Here is an 18,184-nt window from a genome sequence, read left to right as displayed (position 1 = left end):
ATGACGCTAAAAATTCAGACCTGCTCGTTGTAGATGTGGAAAACAAAAAGCAGGAGCTGTTTTTACGCCTCCTTTTCTGCGATGACCTCCCGATTTCGTAAAGAGACACAAGGGTGAGCAACGCACACAGAAAAGAAACACGGCAATGGCATGCGGAGACATGCGCTACCTGCTCAACATCCAAAATGCCCCGCAACTGCTCAGCAACCGACTGGGTTTACGCACGCGAATCCGAAGTGCATGCAAAGAGCAAGAGATACGCATGAAAATCCGTGTGCGACGTGCGCTCTTGGTGCACCTCGCCGCTTGGATAGCACGGTCCCTAAGAGTGTTGCCGTCTGATGGCCTTTGGAGGATGGCATCATCGGCAGTGCCAGCCTCTTCCATTGAAAACGCTCGGCGGTCGGCACACTAGTAAGTATATTCTAGACACTTTACCCTGACTACAGAGCAGCGCAAAATGTTGTATAACTTCATGCAATGTTGTTCTTTTTTCAATTTAATGGGCAAAATGCTGAGGAATATGCTTGGATGCATATATATAACAAAATTTCCTGCTACAAGCATGACTGGTATATTAATGTATGCCTGTAATAGCACTCAGTCCCATCTTCAAGATAAAACACAATATCCTAATCCAATCTTATTCAAGGTGTAATGTTGTAAAGTATTGTGTTGCACCACAGAAGAAATATATAAAATTCGAGGACCTATCCAATTTCTGACACAAAGCTTAGTTCCATTGTAAAGGGTAATATTAATGCAGGCAGTGCATTGCCAATGAACAGTAGCCACTTGTTTGAGTAAGTTAACATATATTCAGTCACACTGCTATATAGAAATGTGAGTGAAACCAATCGTCGAATATACCCAGCAGTATGCATTGTAACTTCAAGTGCAAACAGAATAGTTCATGCAAGTACAGTTGAATCCTGCATTAATGAAGTCCTCTACAATGAAAATTCCCCCACAATGAATACTTTTTCTGGATTTCCTCTACCAAGTCAGCTATTTCTCGTTCACTCCCACGACTTACAGAGCAGTGTGGTCACATCACAACACCCTTTTCTTTTTCAAAGACATGCTTTTTGCCACCGCATCGACATCCCGGTAAACGTTTCTCGATGGAGATGTGCAGCGATAATTCGCCTATATACCACGATGCTGCCGGTGGGTTTGATGAACATGCGGGCCATGATAGAATTGTTTAAGAGCTCCTACCACGTTTTTCACATCACACTGAACACGAAACTATGGCTCATCATCACTAGCTCTGCGATCACAAATGCATGTGGTCCGCACATACGCATGGCCCAAGAGTAACTTCATTCTGCTGCAACTGCTGCGAACACAAATGTGGTGATGTCGATGTGATCCCCTACATTCGCATGCAACACACACTGACTACAACCGATGCTGCTTACCACAACGCTGCGGAGAAAACCACATCAATGCAATCACAAACAGAAACGACGGAGTTATGAGGTCATGTGTGCAGCCAGCGCGTGCAGATTGAAAATGGACCTGCTGCTTCACACAACTACTCTGAAGGTACGCAGATAACGCAGCTAAAGAATAATTAAGGGCCATAAAGTCGTAAAAACGACGTAAAGCGTAACGGCTTTTCTGTCGTTTGCTTGTGGCTATAATATTGCGACGCTTTGGCCCGCTCGTTCTCGGTGTATTCCAAGGGTGGTCTGAATATTGTATTTTTTTATGTATAAGCCACCCTTCGGCTCCAACCCATGACAGAAAAAAAAAGTGATCACGTATTATCACAAGGTTGCCTTTCTTGCATTACTGTGAAGGCATGCTACGAAGCCAACTAGCGCACCAATATTTTCGTATAATTTGCACCCTAATTATAGCTCAAAATTTTTTGTACATTTTGTGCATGTTATGCACGAGAAAATATATTCACTCAACGTGCGGCCAGGTACGTCTGAGTTAGCTAGTGTTCAGTGCATATGCTTGCTAGGACCAAAGTACAAGTGATTGTCTTTCAGTCGCTACAACGAAATTCTGCAGCAACTAAAGTTTTCGTGTGTCCTATCGATTTTTTTGTTGTGGGACTCACTTTTTCTAGCCAAAAAAATAATCAAGAGTCTCACTATGAAGACATAATGAAAAAAAAAGCTCACAAGATCCATTATGCACTTCGGATAGGACAACTAGGCGAAAGCAGGGTCACTCCGTGCTTTTCAAGTGGTGACAAAAACTCTCGCATAATGCTATAAGATAAATTTCTATACCATAGACACTCCTTAAGCAGAGCCTGAAGGGACCCAGGAAATGTGTTACTAAAAGTTCCGTCTACTGAGAGATGAGCAGGGGTGCACAATTGAAGTATGAAACAAAATCTATTCGGTGGGGTTGTTCCGCTTAAGCAGTCCGCTGTACTACTTCCAGTTGCAATGCCACAGTGTTGCATATCTAGAAGACAGCACCCTGGTGATAAGGTGGGCAGCAGGTCATCACCCTTAGCAGATTGCCAGCATGACTTGAATCTGTATGTGCCAGCACTCGTCTTGCCTCACTGAATCACCCTCGTGCTGACATTGATGCCCATCAACTCACCATAGCAGCAATGCCTAAAATTTGCTGCATGCAAGGCTGCCTCTCTCAATATCAGGGCCCTATGGGCAACGGAAGCAGTCACGGACCTCATACAACTTTCCAAACAAAGTGAAGACACCGTGCTGCATTACGCCTTACAAGCAGGCCAGTGAACATATGAGAAAAGCCATGAGTTCTGAAGGATTAAAACTGCATTTAATGGAGCCTTTGTGAATCACACTCAATACACCCTGCTTATGTGAGAACTAGTTAGAGTTACCTGAAGGTCTAAGCACTGACCTATGCTGTCTGTGCATTTCCAATGAGCGGTTCAGGCCCAGCTACTTGTGCTACAAATCACTCCACAACATGCATGACATTGCATTATTAGGAGACCCCCACTGTTAGCATTAAGATGTCCTTCTATTAGTTCTCAAAACTATGTGACTTCCAAATGTAATAGTACATAATATTACTATGTTACGTTGTATGCTAAAATGCTTAATCAAGCTTACTTGACTTGAAAACTGACAACATTTAAGCTGTGCAAGCACGAATTCCTATTGGGGCATGGCACTCGCTAGAGAATGATAGTCATGTTCGATTTCATTGAATGAAATTTTTTTTAAGGAGCTATGAAATGCCTTGAAAGAAAGGCATGTCTAAACCAGAGTAAGAGTAGCCCACTAACCTCCACTTACCTTTAGCATCATGATGAGATGGTTTATCTTCTGTGGCTTGGTGTACAAGGGCGGATAAGATGCGGTGCTGATATCACACTTCTCACCAAAAAAAGCAGTGATGTGCTTCAAGATGGTGTCAAACACGGGCAGCACCTGAAAGAGCAGATGCATAATGTACATGAGATAGCCAGGGAGTACCAAAAAAAATTGAGAAAGGAAGGCGGCCAGATATGCATGCAGCCCAACACTTTTGTGCTCGGCTCAAGGGAAAATAAAGAATGTAATAGCTTGAAAGACCCAATAAAAATGCATGGCCAGTACAGTGACCCACATAATAAAGTCAGATACTACTTGAAGATACCACCATTATAGTACTTTGAATACTGATTCACTTATAACAATAATTTTTCACTGTGTAACAGAATAAGCACTATGGCAGTGGGTGTGCAGAGGTAAATGTACACAGAAAAAAAAAACAATATACAGTGACAACAAAGTATATTAAGCAAGCGAATAAGTACAATTGGACACCACATAATGATTTGTAATGAGCGCATCTTAGATGACGGATACGAAAACTATGGGATGGGCATGAATGAATCGAGCCACATAATGAATTTCAGCTTTCAATGAAACATAGAAGAAAGCTCAATTTAAGCATGTTGGTGCATGGAAAGTAAAGTGTACAGTTTAAGTCATGATGATGTCTCATATGTAACTCTGGAAGAGCAAATTTGGCAAGCACAGTTGAAGAAAAACATCCCTAAACAGGATGTGTGCTCAAGCCGAGGTTTCGACAAGTGGACTTGTTTTCTTCAAGGTTAGAATTAATTTTCCAAGCGCTAGCAGAGTTTTTCAATGCTTCTTGTGGTCACGAAACTGCCACCTCAATTTCACATGGAACCAGCAGCCGCTGCCAGAGGAGCAGCTGTGCTTGAGAAGGATGTTGCTATCACTGGGGTTCAGTGTGGAATAACCTCAGTGTCCTAGTTTTCCAAGTTTCTGCAATGGTCACTTTGCTCTCATGCATACATACTTTTAGCACTCAGCATACATAAAAACCTGCCTTAAAGTGTTTTGTCTTTTAAAATAGGTACCTGAAAAAAAGAAAAAAAAAGAAGCTCAAGACGTGTAGCTCACTGTGGTATCAGCCAAAAAAATACAAATGGTCAGGTGTTTACAAACAAATACCACGATATGATTATAATGAGTGTCATAAAGGAGAACTTCTGAATGATTTTTGATTTTTGCCATCTGGTGTCTTTTTACATGGATGTAATTCTCAGCACACTGGTGTTGTTGCATTTCACCCCCATTGAAATGCTGCCACCTTGTCCTGGCACGCTCCTTTCATCTCAACACTATGATAGGTCATCATCATCATCATCAGCCTGACTACGTCCACTGCAGGACAAAGGCCTCTGCCTCTCCCATGTTCCGCCAGTTAACCCGGTCCTGTGCTTGCTGCTGCCAATTTATACCCGCAAACTTCTTAATCTCGTCTGCCCATCTAACCTTCTGTCTCCCCCTAACCCGCTTCCCTTCTCTGGGAATCCAGTTAGTTACCCTTAATGACCAGCGGTTATCCTGTCTACGCGCTACATGCCCGGCCCATGTCCATTTCCTCTTCTTTATTTCAACTATGATATCCTTAACCCCCGTTTGTCCCCTAATCCACTCTGCTCTCTTCTTGTCTCTTAAGGTTACACCTACCATTTTTCTTTCCATTGCTCGCTGCGTCGTCCTCAATTTAAGCTGAACCCTCTTTGTAAGTCTCCAGGTTTCTGCTCCGTAGGTAAGTACCGGCAAGATACAGCTGTTATATACCTTCCTCTTGAGGGATAGTGGCAATCTACCTGTCATAATTTGAGAGTGCTTGCCGAATGTACTCCACCCCATTCATATTTTTCTAGTTACTTCAATCTCGTGGTTAGGCTCTGCGGTTATTACCTGCCCTAAGTAGACATACTCTTTTACAAGTTCAAGTGCACTATTACCTATCTCGAAGCGCTGCTCCTTTCCGAGGTTGTTGTACATTACTTTCGTTTTCTGCAGATTAATTTTAAGACCCACCTTTCTGCTCTCCTTGTCTAACTCCGTAATCATGAGTTGCAATTCGTCCCCAGAGTTACTCAGCAATGCAATGCCATCGGCGAAGCGCAGGTTACTAAGGTATTCTCCATTAACTCTTATCCCTAACTGTTCCCATTCTAGGCTTCTGAAAACCTCCTGTAAGCACGCGGTAAATAGCATTGGGGAGATTGTGTCCCCCTACCTTACACCCTTCTTGATTGGTATTCTGTTGCTTTCTTTATGAAGCACTATGGTAGCAGTTGATCCCCTGTAGATTTCTTCCAGAATGTTTATATATACTTCATCTACGCCCTGATTCCGCAGTGTCTGCATGACGGCTGATATTTCTACTGAATCAAATGCCTTCTCGTAATCTATGAAGGCTATGTATAGTGGTTGGTTATACTCTGAGCATTTCTCTATAACCTGATTGATAGTATGAATGTGGCCAATTGTTGAGTAGCCTGTTCGAAATCCTGCTTGTTCCTTTGGTTGATTGAATTCTAATGTTTTCTTTACTCTGTTAGCAATTACCTTTGTAAATAGCTTGTATACTACAGAGAGCAAGCTGATCGGCCTGTAATTCTTCAAGTCCTTGTCATCTACTTTCTTATGTATTAAGATGATGTTAGCGTTTTTCCAAGACTCTGGTACCCTTCCCATCAGGAGACACCTCGTAAACAGGGTGGCTAGTTTTTCTAACACAATCTGTCCTCCATCTTTCAGCAGATCTCATGTTACCTGATCCTTACCAGCAGCTTTGCCTCTTTGCATGCTCTCCAAAGCTTTTTTGACTTCTTCTATCATTACTGGTGGGTTGTCATCTGGGTTACTGCTAGTTCTTATAGTATTAAGGTCGTGGTTGTCTCGGCTACTGTACAGATCTCTGTAAAACTCCTCCGCTATTTTAACTATCCTATCCATATTGGTAGTTATTTTGCCTTCTTTGTCCCTTAGTGCATACATCCAACTTTTGCCTATCCCAAGTTTCCTCTTCACTGCTTTGACGCTTCCTCCGTTTTTCAGAGCGTGTTCAATTCTCTCCATGTTATACCTTCTTACATAGCATACTTTACGCCTATTAATCAACTTTGAAAGCTCTGCCAGTTCTATTTTGTCTGTTGTACTTGACACTTTCATGCTTTGACGCTTCTTAATTAGGTTCTTCGTTTCCTGGGAAAGCTTGCCAGTGTCCTGTCTAACTACCCTGCCTCCAACTTCCATAGCACACTCCGTAATGATACTCGTTAGATTATCATTCATTGTATCTACGCTAAGGTTGGTTTCCTCACTAAGAGCCGAGTACCTGTTCTGCAGCGACACTCTGAATTCCTGTACTTTCCCTCTCAGTGGTAGCTCATTGATTGGCTTCTTGCGTATCAGTTTCTGTCGTTCCTTCTTCAAGTCTAGGCGAATTCGAGACCGTACCATTCTATGGTCACTGCATCGTACCTTGCCAACCACTTCCACATCCTGCACGATTCCTGGGTGTGCAGTCATTATAAAGTCTATTTCGTTCTTATTTTCGCCATTACGGCTCCTCCATGTCCACTTGCGGTTTTCTTGTTTTCGGTAGAAAGTATTCAAAATCCGCAAATTATTGCGTTCTGCGAATTCTACTAGTAGCTCTCCTCTGGCGTTTCTAGTGCCGATGCCATAATCTCCTACTGCCTGGTCTCCAGCCTGCTTCTTCCCTACCTTTGCATTAAAGTCGCCCATCACTATAGTATACTGTGTTTTTACCTTACTCATTGCCGATTCCACGTCTTCATAGAAGCTTTCAACTGAAGTGTCATTATGGCTGGATGTAGGCGCGTACGCCTGTACTACCTTCATCTTGTATCTTTTATTCAGTTTAATTACAATACCTATTACCCTTTCATTAATGCTATAGTATTCCTCTATGTTGTCAGCTATGTTTCTGTGAATTAGGAACCCCACTCCCAGTTCTTTTCTGTCTGCCAAGCCCCGATAGCAAAGGCCGTGCCCATTCTGTAGCACAGTATAGGCCTCATCTGTCCCCCTAAACTCACTGAGCCCTATTATATCCCATTTAACACCCTCTAGCTCCTCGAATAGTACAGCTAGACTTCCCTCACTAGATAAGGTTCTAGTGTTAAACGTTGCCAAGTTCAGGTTCCAAAGGCGGCCTGTAGTCCAGAGATTCTTAGCACCCTCTGCTGCGTTGCAGATCTGACCACCGCAATGGTCAGTTGTTTCGCAGCTGCTGGGAGCTGAGGGCCGTGAGTTATTTGACGTATGCATGTGGGAGGTAGTCGCAGATACTGCACCAGGGTAGCCAATCCTTCTCTGGTGAGGGAGTGCGTTCCCGGCGGTGGTTACCGGTGAGGCCGCACCTCAGGCCTCTTAGTGCAGTTCCATCAACACGCGGATGATAGGTACAGCTTTTCAATACTTTTGTGAAGTTAAGCAGCATGCATTTGCAGCAAAGTGCCGGCAGCACCACTTGAAAACAGAGACAAAAATATGAGCTGTCACATGCCCTTTCCCCCGCCACAAACTCTCCATTTTTTTTTAACTGTGAGCAGTATCAACCTCCTTCAGGCTGCATCTTCTAGAGCTCTGTGTTTTTGGATTCATCCAAAAAAATGTGATAAACACCTGCCGAAAAGATATTTGGTCATTTTAATTTATACCAGAAACGTTGATTTTTAAAGGGCATTTTGAATGTTAAAAAAAATTTTCCAAAGCTGAGGATCATCAATTGGAAGGAGCCCACCTTCATCAGTGGCAGTAACCTTGTAAAGTATGCTTGCATCTATTCCAACCAGCTTTAATAAGAGATGCTACTTAAAAAAAAAATAGTTTCTTTAATCTGCACCCTAGAGCATTGAAATTATCGCTGTATATATAAGCTTTTGTGCTGATTTCAAATACGTAATCAGTTTTATAGCGCGCTACATAGTTTTCGGTTTGTGCCATGGCAATGTGTAAAATACAGTTCTTTTTTGAGAAACACTTTCTGCCACTAAACATTAGTAGTTCTGAGTGATTAGTGGGTTATGTTGCTCCACGTAAACTGTACAGTTCAAGAAAGTGCGAAGAAGACAAATTGTAGTACGAGAAGTCTTAGAATGCTCAGCCCATACTAATTGCCTACTTTAGGTTCTTAATAATGTAACTGACATCAAGTTTTAAAGAAGATGATAGCGCTCTTCACATTAAAAAAAATATATGGGCAAAATTTCATTCTGAACTAGCTATCATAAATATCAGAAATATTGTTACGGAGATGAAGTAAAGAAAAACGTAGGGCAGAAGCAGCTCACAGGCATGCGAGTGTGCCAATCAGCCGTTGTGACTCTTGCCTGTGGTTTTTCTCAATAAACAATTGTATCGGGCCAGTTGGTATGAATCCATCTTGGTAGGAGGCGCAGCCACTATTACACAGAACACACAACACAAGTGCTTAACTTCAACTCAACGTTTATTGCAAATGTCAGAATTTATAAAGAGGGTGAAAGAGAAAAACAAATATTAAAGTGCAAAAGGGCACTGATGATAGTCACTTGGCGACCCACTGCAAGGAGTGCGGTTGTGTGCCGTATTTCGATAACACGTGCGCGTTATATCGGGACAGAGATGTATTAACCCATTTGATAGTAGAAGCTACGGAAACGGCACGTGATGATTTTGAGTGTGTTAGTGCACCCTCTATCTCGCTCATGCAGAAAGAACTTTGTTTTTTGGATGGGGTGATAGATAATAACGGATGAGTAATGCACGGGACTGGCACGTCTGCTTTTTGTTGTTTGCCTTTTATTATCATATTTTTCTCTTTTACCCATTTATTTTCTTTTTTATCTTTTACCCCCTTTATAGGCTCTGACGTTTGCAATAAACATTTAGTTGAAGTTAAGCGCTTGTGTTGTGTGTTCTGTGTAATAGTGGCTGCGCTTCCTACCAAGATGTTTTCTTAGTAAATGCATCTTGTACAGAAGTTACCAACCCCGTAACATATTCGTGAGAGCTGCTGGATACAACATCAGGCAATGAAGCTCCGCAGTGGATGTCGCATTGCTTTCCCAGTGATGGCTAATGCTGAGCCCTCCGCGTCAACATCAGCATCTCTGAAGAACATGGCGTCGCAACCATACGTTTTCACGCCACTTAAGAATCCCAATACATTCTGCGGGACCGATGGTGTCGACGTCGACAATTGGTTGGCCATGTTCGAATTAGTGAGTGTGCCGAACATTTCGGATCCCACACTTCAGTTGGTTAATGTTCTCTTTTACTTGAGAGGCACAGCGAAGGTCTGGTATGAAAACAACGAAGAAGAGCTCACAAGCTGGGACCTGTGCAAAGAAAAGATGCGAGAGCTGTTTGACGAAACCGCCAGTCATAAGATCGCTGCCAAAAAAGAATTGGCCTGCCGTGCCCAATCCCCCATGGAATCATACCTCGCATACATTCAAGACGTGCTCGCCCTCTGTCGAAAGACTGAAACTGACATGACAGAAGGTGACAAGGTCGGGCATGTCCTGAAAGGGATTGCCGATGAAGCGTTAAATCTCCTGATGTGCAAGGGCTGTTCCACTGTGCACCCGATCATCAAAGAGTGTCGTCAGTTCGAGCAAGTGAAAAGTCGCCGCATTCTGCAAACATTTGCTCGACTTTCAAACACCGCTGCAACATCTACTTATGAGGACCAGTCCACACCACAACTTCCATCGTTGCCGGAAGACTTAACACGCATGGTTCGTCACGACCTGGAAGCAATGGCACCCTCAGCATTCTATTCGCGCAGCATCGATGCCACTCCTGTTACTGTTACTCTTGTTCGAGCCATTGTGCACCAGGAGCTTGAAAACATTGGAGTGCATTGCATGTGCCATGTCATCGTGCCCAGAGTGAGCAAATGCACTTTCGTGAAGTCCTCCTTTGACTGACGGTTTTCTCCATGTACTCGTAACCTGGCAGAGTGGCGAACTGCAGATGACCGCCCTATATGTTTCCACTGCCCCAGTGCCAGACATATTGCTTGTTACTGCCAGAACACATGGTCCTCGGCACCTCGTGCAACTGACCAATATGACCCGTTTCGACGGTGCCGTCCGCACCTTTTCACATGCCCATGAGTCCAATGCCGTTGACCATTCTCGGAACACTGGTACAGCCGCTTGCCTTCCCCACATGGGCACCAGTCTGATTCCCTGCAAACACGTCGCCCATCGTCCCATGTGCCGCAGCCACAGAGCTTCTCGTCTCCCATGGCTTCCAACCACACTGTCTCGGAAAACTGATAAATGCAGCCTCCGAAGGTGGTGCTGCATTGACGACTTCCGCAGCAAATCCTCTCTTCGTTCCCACCAGGTGAAGAGTAATAGACGTTGAAGTAGACGGCGTACCTGTACAAGCACTTGTCGACGCTGGCACAAGCATTTCGATCATGAGTTCAAGCCTACGCACACGTTTAAAGAAAGTTCTCACACCAGTGGCTGCACAAATGCTTGGTGTGGCCGATGGTGGCACGCCGATGGTTCTCAGTCTGTAAACTGCCCGCTCAGGTATAAACGACCACACTACTTCTGTCATTTTAGCTGTGATTGAGCACTGCCCTTATAACGCTATCCTAGGCCTGGACTTCTTGTCGAATCATTCTGCTCTTATCGATTACGCTACCGGCGTCCTTCAGCTAGAGCTGCCTCAGATAGTCGCTAAACCTCACACTGCCTTGCCGCGCCTGTGGTTGTATCTGCTCTAAGCCGAGCGGTACGATGCGAATGAAAGACACACGCCACTCTGATGTCATTGCCTCAAAAAAGCCCCGAGTTCATTCAACAGCCACTTTTTATCACTTTACACAAGTGACGTCACAGGGCAGCACAGTGCTTGGCTCGAACAAAAATAACCATAACACAATATCCTTCCTTTTTTTAGGAAGTATTGTAACACAAGGCAAACAAAGAAACAAAGCAGTATGAATTGCAACAATACAGAACTGTATGCTGCAAGTTTCAAGCGTAGCCGTATCGCTGTGGTGGTCTTATTTCTCGACCATAGCTTGTCACATCACGACCAAGTCTCCCGCTATCTAATGAAGCCACTGGCATTGAAATGAGCGCAGAATGCTCTGTCGAGGACTTGTGTTCATCGGATTGCCCTGCAGCATTCAGATTCAAAAGAAAGTCGTAAGATGGGTCATGTGCGCAGGTTCACTCACTGTATCTAACCAATGCCCTTCTATTTCTCTCTACCTCGGTCCCGTCGTCTGCCCACACCCGATACAACCGAGGCCGCTGGGCTGGAGTGAGCACTGTTGCTGGAATTTCGCTGTCTTTTATGAATACTCGATTTCTAGGGACAAGTTGCGGTAACGAAGTTACAGCATGACGACGGTTGTAGTTCGGAGGTTTTCAAGACTGCTCGCTTTTGATGGCACAAGCTTTTTCGGGTGTAGGGAAATGTAGAACATAATCACCTGCCCATCAGCAGCTGGGCTGGACTTGTGCCCAAGGGACCAGGGGAGCCCTGTACGCTAGGAGAGCCAGGGGGTCAGCAGATTTTTCCAGCATCAGTTTTACCGTCTGCACTGTACGTTCAGCTTCTCCATTTGACTGCGGGTACCTGGGACTAAATGTTGACATGACGGAAGTTATAACTTGTTGCAAAGAGCACGAACTCTGCAGACGCGCATTGAAGACCGTTGTCTGTTACGACCAAATGTGGGATTATATGCCTAGAAAATATACTCTTGATTTAAACAATAACTGCCGCAGAGCTTGTGGAAGATAACAGGGCGAGCTCCGGATATCTCGAAAAACAGGCTACGACCACAAGGTACGTTTTCCCCTGCAAATGGAACAGATCAGCTGCAACCTTCAACCAAGGCAAGCTAGGACTCGGGCGGCATCATGGGCTCGACTTTTTGAATGTGCAGCCTCGAACACTCTCGAAAACTGTTTATTAAAGCTCCCAGCTCAGTGCTGAAACCGGGTCACCACACAGATTCTCAGGCCCTTGCACGACATTTCACATTGCCCTTCTGACCCTCATGCAAAGTACAAAGTACTTCACTCCTTGCATTCTGAGGCACCACGAGGCAAGACCCATGTAGGAGCACACCATTACAGGTTGTAAGGTTTGCTCTCTCTGACCAATAAGGGCTCAGCCAACTGCTCACTTTATCAAGACGAGACCAGCCCTCCCTGCAGTACATCTGAAATTGTCTGCAGCTGTCGTCTTCTTTTTGGGCCAACCTTATCTTGTTCCAGTGTAGCGAAAACTTCAATTCACTCACACAACCTTCCGCATGGCTCGATACTTCGCTGCAATCTAACTCGCCCTCCTATACACCTGTTTCCACACAAAGTGCCCGAGATAGGGCATCGGCGGTGCCAATCTGTTTTCTAGGGAAGTAGGAGACTGGAAATTAAAATCGCATGAGCCTCAACCAGAATCTTTGTATTCTAGGAGGAAGCACATCAATGGGTGACTGACCGAGTAGTGACACAAGTGGTTTGTGGTCAGTCTCAAATTGAAATTCCAGCCCTATTAAGAAACCTTCCAGCCATTCCACTATCCAAGTCAGCGTAAGCGCTTCTTTTTCTATTTGCGCATACCATTGTTCTGCTGGTGTCAATGAACGAGAGTGATACTCAACCGGCCGCCTTTCGCCATCTGACTGCACTTGCATGAACACACAGCCAAGACTGAATGACGACGCGTTGGTAGACACAATCGTGCACAGCTTAGAGTTGAATTCTGCAATGCATTGTGTAGAGGCGAGCAGTTGCGGCAGACACTCAAACGATTTTTCCTGAGGCGGGCCCCAATGCCACTCGCGGTCTTTCACGAGAAGACTGCACAGCGGTGCAAATACGTAAGCCAGATTGCTCACCAACCTTGCCAGATAGTTGATCATGCCCAAAAACCAGCGAATATCATCAATACTTGATGGCGTAGACATTTTGCTTATGGCTCGAACTTCCTTAGGATCCGGCCTAACTCCGGAGGCATCAACCATGTAGTCTGAAAACGCCACTGTAGTAACACAAAACGAACATTTGGCTCAATTGAGTGTCGCCCCAGCTGCAACCAACCTCTTCAGCACTTCGTGCAACCGTTCGTCATGTTCATGCTTCGTAGCTCCATAAACCAACACATTGTCTATCAAGTGCACCACCCCTTGGAGACCATCTGAGATTTCTGCCATTCTTTTTTGAAAGTCCTCCGGGGCCGAGGTGATACCGAACGGCATTCCCTGGAAGCACTACCTACCAAATGGTGTGATAAATGTTGTGAGCTCTTGATTTTCTTTAGCCAATTTTAGCTGATGAAACCCTGAATTGGCATCCAATTTCGAAAAGTAGGTGGCCCCCGCCAACTGCCCAAGGACGTCATCTACTATAGGCAGGACAAACCGTTCGTGCCAGACGCATCTGTTCAGCTGGGTTAGATCCACGCAAATTCGAACTTCCCCTGAGGGCTTGACAATGGGAACCATTACTGCACACCATTTAGTCAAACCGTCGGCCTTCTGAATGAGGCTCATCCCACTTCTGACACCATGTCGTATCCGCTCTAAGCCGAGCGGTACGATATGATTGAAAGACACACACCACTCCGATGTCACTGCCTCAAAAAGAATTCAGTGTTTATTCAGCAGTCGCTTTTTATCTCTTTACACCAGTGCTGTCATAGGGCGGCGCAGTGCTTGGTCCGAACTAAGATAACCATAACACTACAGTGCTTTTTTCAGGATGTGCGGCTGTCATCTCAGGCGCTTTGACCACACAGCCACAGGTTCCCGATGGTCAATATGTCCTCCTTCCTCTCATCGACATTCTTTTGAGCCGCAACATCGCCATTTCTTATACGCTTGTGATTGTCACTGACAACTGTACCTCGCTCCCACTTCTCAATTTCAGCTTGTGCCCGCAAGTGCTTCGTCATGGCATGTCTTTAGCCAATATATCTAATGCTCCCCGACGTCCTTTCGAGCCGCAACATCGCCATTCCCCATACACTTGTGAGTGTCACTGACAATTGTACCTCGCTCCAACTTCTCAATTTCAGCTTGTGCCCTCAAGTGCTTCCTCGTGGCATGTTCTTGGCCAGTGTATCTAATGCTGACGAATTCAAAATAGCGGATCTCACCATCGAGATTGATTTACTTCAGTCTCCTGTAGCTAACAGCCCCTGTTCTCTACCCGATCGTTTCACGAAGACGATTGCACCCGATCTTAACCCTGCGTAAGCCAACGACATCTATCGCCTTCTCGCATCATATACCGACTTTTTTTATTCTGACAACATACTTCTAAGGCAAATATTCGCAGTTCACCACCGTATAAACACTGGTGACGCCAGTCCTATTCGCCGATGCTCCTATCGTGTCTCCCCCACTGAGCGCAGAGTTATCCAAACAGAAGTTGACAAAATGCTCAACAAAGGTGTCATAGAACCATCAAATAGTCCTTGGGTCTCCTTGTCATGCTTGTGAAGAAAAAGGACGGTACCTGGCACTTCTGCGTTGACTATCGCCACCTCAACAAGATCACACGAAAAGATGCATACCCGCTAACACGCATCGATGATACGTTGCACTGCTCGTACTGTGCTACATATCTCTCGTCTATTGGTCTTCGGTCCGACTACTGGCAGATTTCAGTCGATGAAACGGACCCCGAGAACCAGTTTAAGGTCATGCCTTTCGGACTATGTAATAATGCCCCTGCCACATTCGAATGAATGATGGACTCTCTCCTGCACAGTTATAAGGGGTTTACTTGTCTCTGTTACCTAGACGATGCCATAGTCTTTTCATCTACTTTCGATAGCCACCTGACCCATCTCGCTGCAATTCTCGCAGTCTTCAGAACAGCTGGGCTACAAGTGAATTCCAAGAAATGTCAATTTGGCCGCCATTTGATTGCCGTTCTGGGCCGTCTTGTAAACACCGATGGCGTACAACCGGATACCGAAAAGATCCGCATTGTCTGCAGCTTTCTGGTGCCCCGTTCTACATCTGATGACTGTAGCTTCATCGGCTTATGTTCGTACTAGTGTCGCTTTGTCAAAATCTTCGCCGACGCTGCCAGACCACTCATAGATTTGCTGAAGAAGGATGCCACATTCTCATGGGGTCCTGATCAGGCTCAAGCGTTCACTGCTCTCATCGGCTACTTAACTACGCCCCCAATACTTGCCCACTTTAATCCTTCTGCTGCCACAGAAGTTAGCATTGACGCCAGTGACCACGGTATCAACGCAGTTCTCGCTCAGCGGCACCACGGCAGACAGTGCGTGATAGCTTATGCCAGTCGCTGTTTTCTCCCTCAGAGAGGAATTATTCCATCACCGAGCGAGACTGCTTAGGTTTAGTTTGGGCCATCGCCAAGTACCGGCCATATCTATATGATCGCATATTCTCCGTCGTTACGGACCACCACGACCTCTGCTGGATGACTTCTCTGAAGGATCCGACTGGACGTGTGGGTCGCTGGGCTCTGAGGCTCCATAAATTTTCATTTAGCGTCAGCTACAAGTCTGGCCATTTGGACAAGGACGCAGACTGTCTTTCTCATCATACACTGGATCCTCCTGATCCCGCTGTGCCTGACCTGGAGAGCAGCATAATAGTTTACTGACATCAGCGATATGTGCATCGAACAACAGGATGAGTCAGTGTGCACTATCATCGAGGGCATCTAGTCTGACAGCCATGACACTGAATCCCCTTTGTTCGTGCTGCATTACAGCATCCTCTATCACCGCAACGTCAGCACTGAAGGCCCTGAGCTTCTGCTTGTCATTCCTTGTCATCTACGGCCTGCTATACTTAAACAACTTTACGAAGCACCAACGGCGGGACACCTCGGCGTTTCCCGCACATACGACCGCGTGCAACGTCAGCTTTTCTGGCCTGGACTATACCACAGCGTGCGTCGATATGTCGCCACTTGCGGCCTCTGCCAGCACCGGAAAAGACTTTCTTTGCTGCCAGCTGGATATTTCACCCAATTTAGGTCCCCTCTGAACCATTTCATCGCTTGGGACTCTATCTTCGTGGCCCTTTTCTGACGACTACACTGGAAAATAAATGGATCGCCGTCAACACAAATTATGCGACCCATTTCGCGATAACAAAGGCCATGCCAACCAGTTGCGCCACAGACATCTCAGATTTTCTTCTTTATGCCATTATCTTACACTACGGTGCACCCCGACAGCTGGTTACCGACCACGGCCGCTCTTTCTTGTCCAGAGTTGTCGACGACCTCCTTCCATTGTGTGCCACAGTGCACAAGCTATCTACCGCCTACCACCCACAAACTAATGGCCTAACTGAATGTCTCAACCTCACGCTAACAGAGATGCTTTTGATGTATGTCTCCCAAGATCATTGAGACTGGGACACCACGTTGGCCTATGTGACTTTCGCATATAATTCCTCTCGACATGACACCACAGAATTTTCACCTTTTTAGCTTTTGTGTGGTCGCGACTCCATATTGCCCTTTGAAACCACCTTGCCTCTCGTGCAATCTGCTTCCGCGTACGCTCGCGAAGCCACTGATCGCGCTCGCATGGCTCGTCAAGTTGTCCTGTCTCGTCTCCCCAGGTCACAGGATTTGCCAAAAGCCCGCTACGACCACCGGCATTGTATTATAACGTTTGCCCCAGGTGACCGCGTGCTCCTCTGGTTGCCATGTCGCCGTGTTGGTCTCTTCAAAAAACTTTTGTCCTGATACGCAGGACCCTACCTAGTCTTATGTCATGTTAGCGAAGTGAACTATGAGATAGTGCCATTGGACTCCAATACTTCACCAAGTTCATCACTTGTTGACGTTGTCCATGTTTCGCACATGAAAACCTACTTCTCTCGCACTTTTCCGGACTCGCGCCAAGACAGCGCTCCAACGCCTGGGGGTCCTGTTACGGATATGAAGTAAAGAAATACGAAGGGCAGAAGCAGCTGACAGGCATGAGAGTGTGCCAGTCAGCCATTGTGACTCTTGCCTGTGGTTTTCCTCCATAAATGCATCTTGTACAAACGTTACCAACCCCATAACAATATGAAGTCTTAATTCAAGTTCTTGCCCAAAAATTTATTTTAAGAAAAACACCTTTGCTACAAGTCGAAGCTCATCTACTATAAGTTAAAGGTATGTTTTTTAAAACTATTTCTTCCATCATTAGAGCTTGGCAATCATTCTTGTTTTGGGCATGTGGGTTCAATAAATTCCTCTTGCAAAATGCAATGACAAGCAGCCAGGTGAGATTTTCCAGGGGACTCTAGACAATGAGCACTTTTTAGTTTTTAGTAGCCACCTAGTGCTCCTTAAAAGCGATTTCAACCTAATTTGAGTTTAATATCAATCTTCAACTTTTCTGTCATTAAAGTAGAGAAAATAAACTTGTGAAAGCAAATAAAAATGAAAAATATGTAATACTAAAAGAAACTTGCGTTTTTTCAAATTTAAGGTTGTAATTAGAACAAATATAAATATTTATTATTGAAGTATTTGTGCTTGTATGTTTCGGCTTTCAAGGCTTCTAGACATCTTAAAACACTTACTGTGTTCGCATAATATTGTGGTCAGGTACTATTTTATCCAAAAATTTGGAGTATTGAAAATAATAATAAATAATAGGCCCTTTATTTTTCATCAAGGCAATGAGAGAAGCCGGGATATGAAGCCGAGACACAGCTTGACTTGCTCCCCCCCCCCCCCCCCCCAAAGGTACACTTTGGCGAGTGTGCATCGATGTGCGTGAACCACCTTATTTTAACAGGGTAAGTAAATAGCAAAGTGAGAAAAAAATGAAAGAATAGAGAAACATAGTTATTAGCAACAATGCGAAGTAATTTCACTTTAAATAATCAAGACTACATTTCAACA

The 18,184-nt window shown here is 45.0% G+C and overlaps 1 protein-coding gene across 4 annotated transcripts in view; it reads right to left on the bottom strand.

The window, feature by feature from the left end:
• Positions 1–18,184, bottom strand: part of LOC119181451 (uncharacterized) — a 607,968-nt gene that overhangs the window by 493,526 nt on the left and 96,258 nt on the right. For all 4 annotated transcript variants that reach the window (XR_012888604.1, XR_012888603.1, XR_012888605.1 and 1 more), the window contains exon 11: positions 3,258–3,392. Coding sequence is in view for 1 of the 4 variants with exons in the window: in XM_037432704.2 (XP_037288601.2) it covers positions 3,258–3,392 (135 nt within the window). In the remaining 3 variants the exon portion in view is untranslated. The remainder of the gene's footprint in view (positions 1–3,257; positions 3,393–18,184) is intronic.

Source organism: Rhipicephalus microplus, unplaced genomic scaffold, assembly GCF_043290135.1.
Source record: "Rhipicephalus microplus isolate Deutch F79 unplaced genomic scaffold, USDA_Rmic scaffold_14, whole genome shotgun sequence".
Taxonomy (NCBI): domain Eukaryota; kingdom Metazoa; phylum Arthropoda; class Arachnida; order Ixodida; family Ixodidae; genus Rhipicephalus; species Rhipicephalus microplus.
This window is presented reverse-complemented; position numbering and strand designations above follow the sequence as displayed.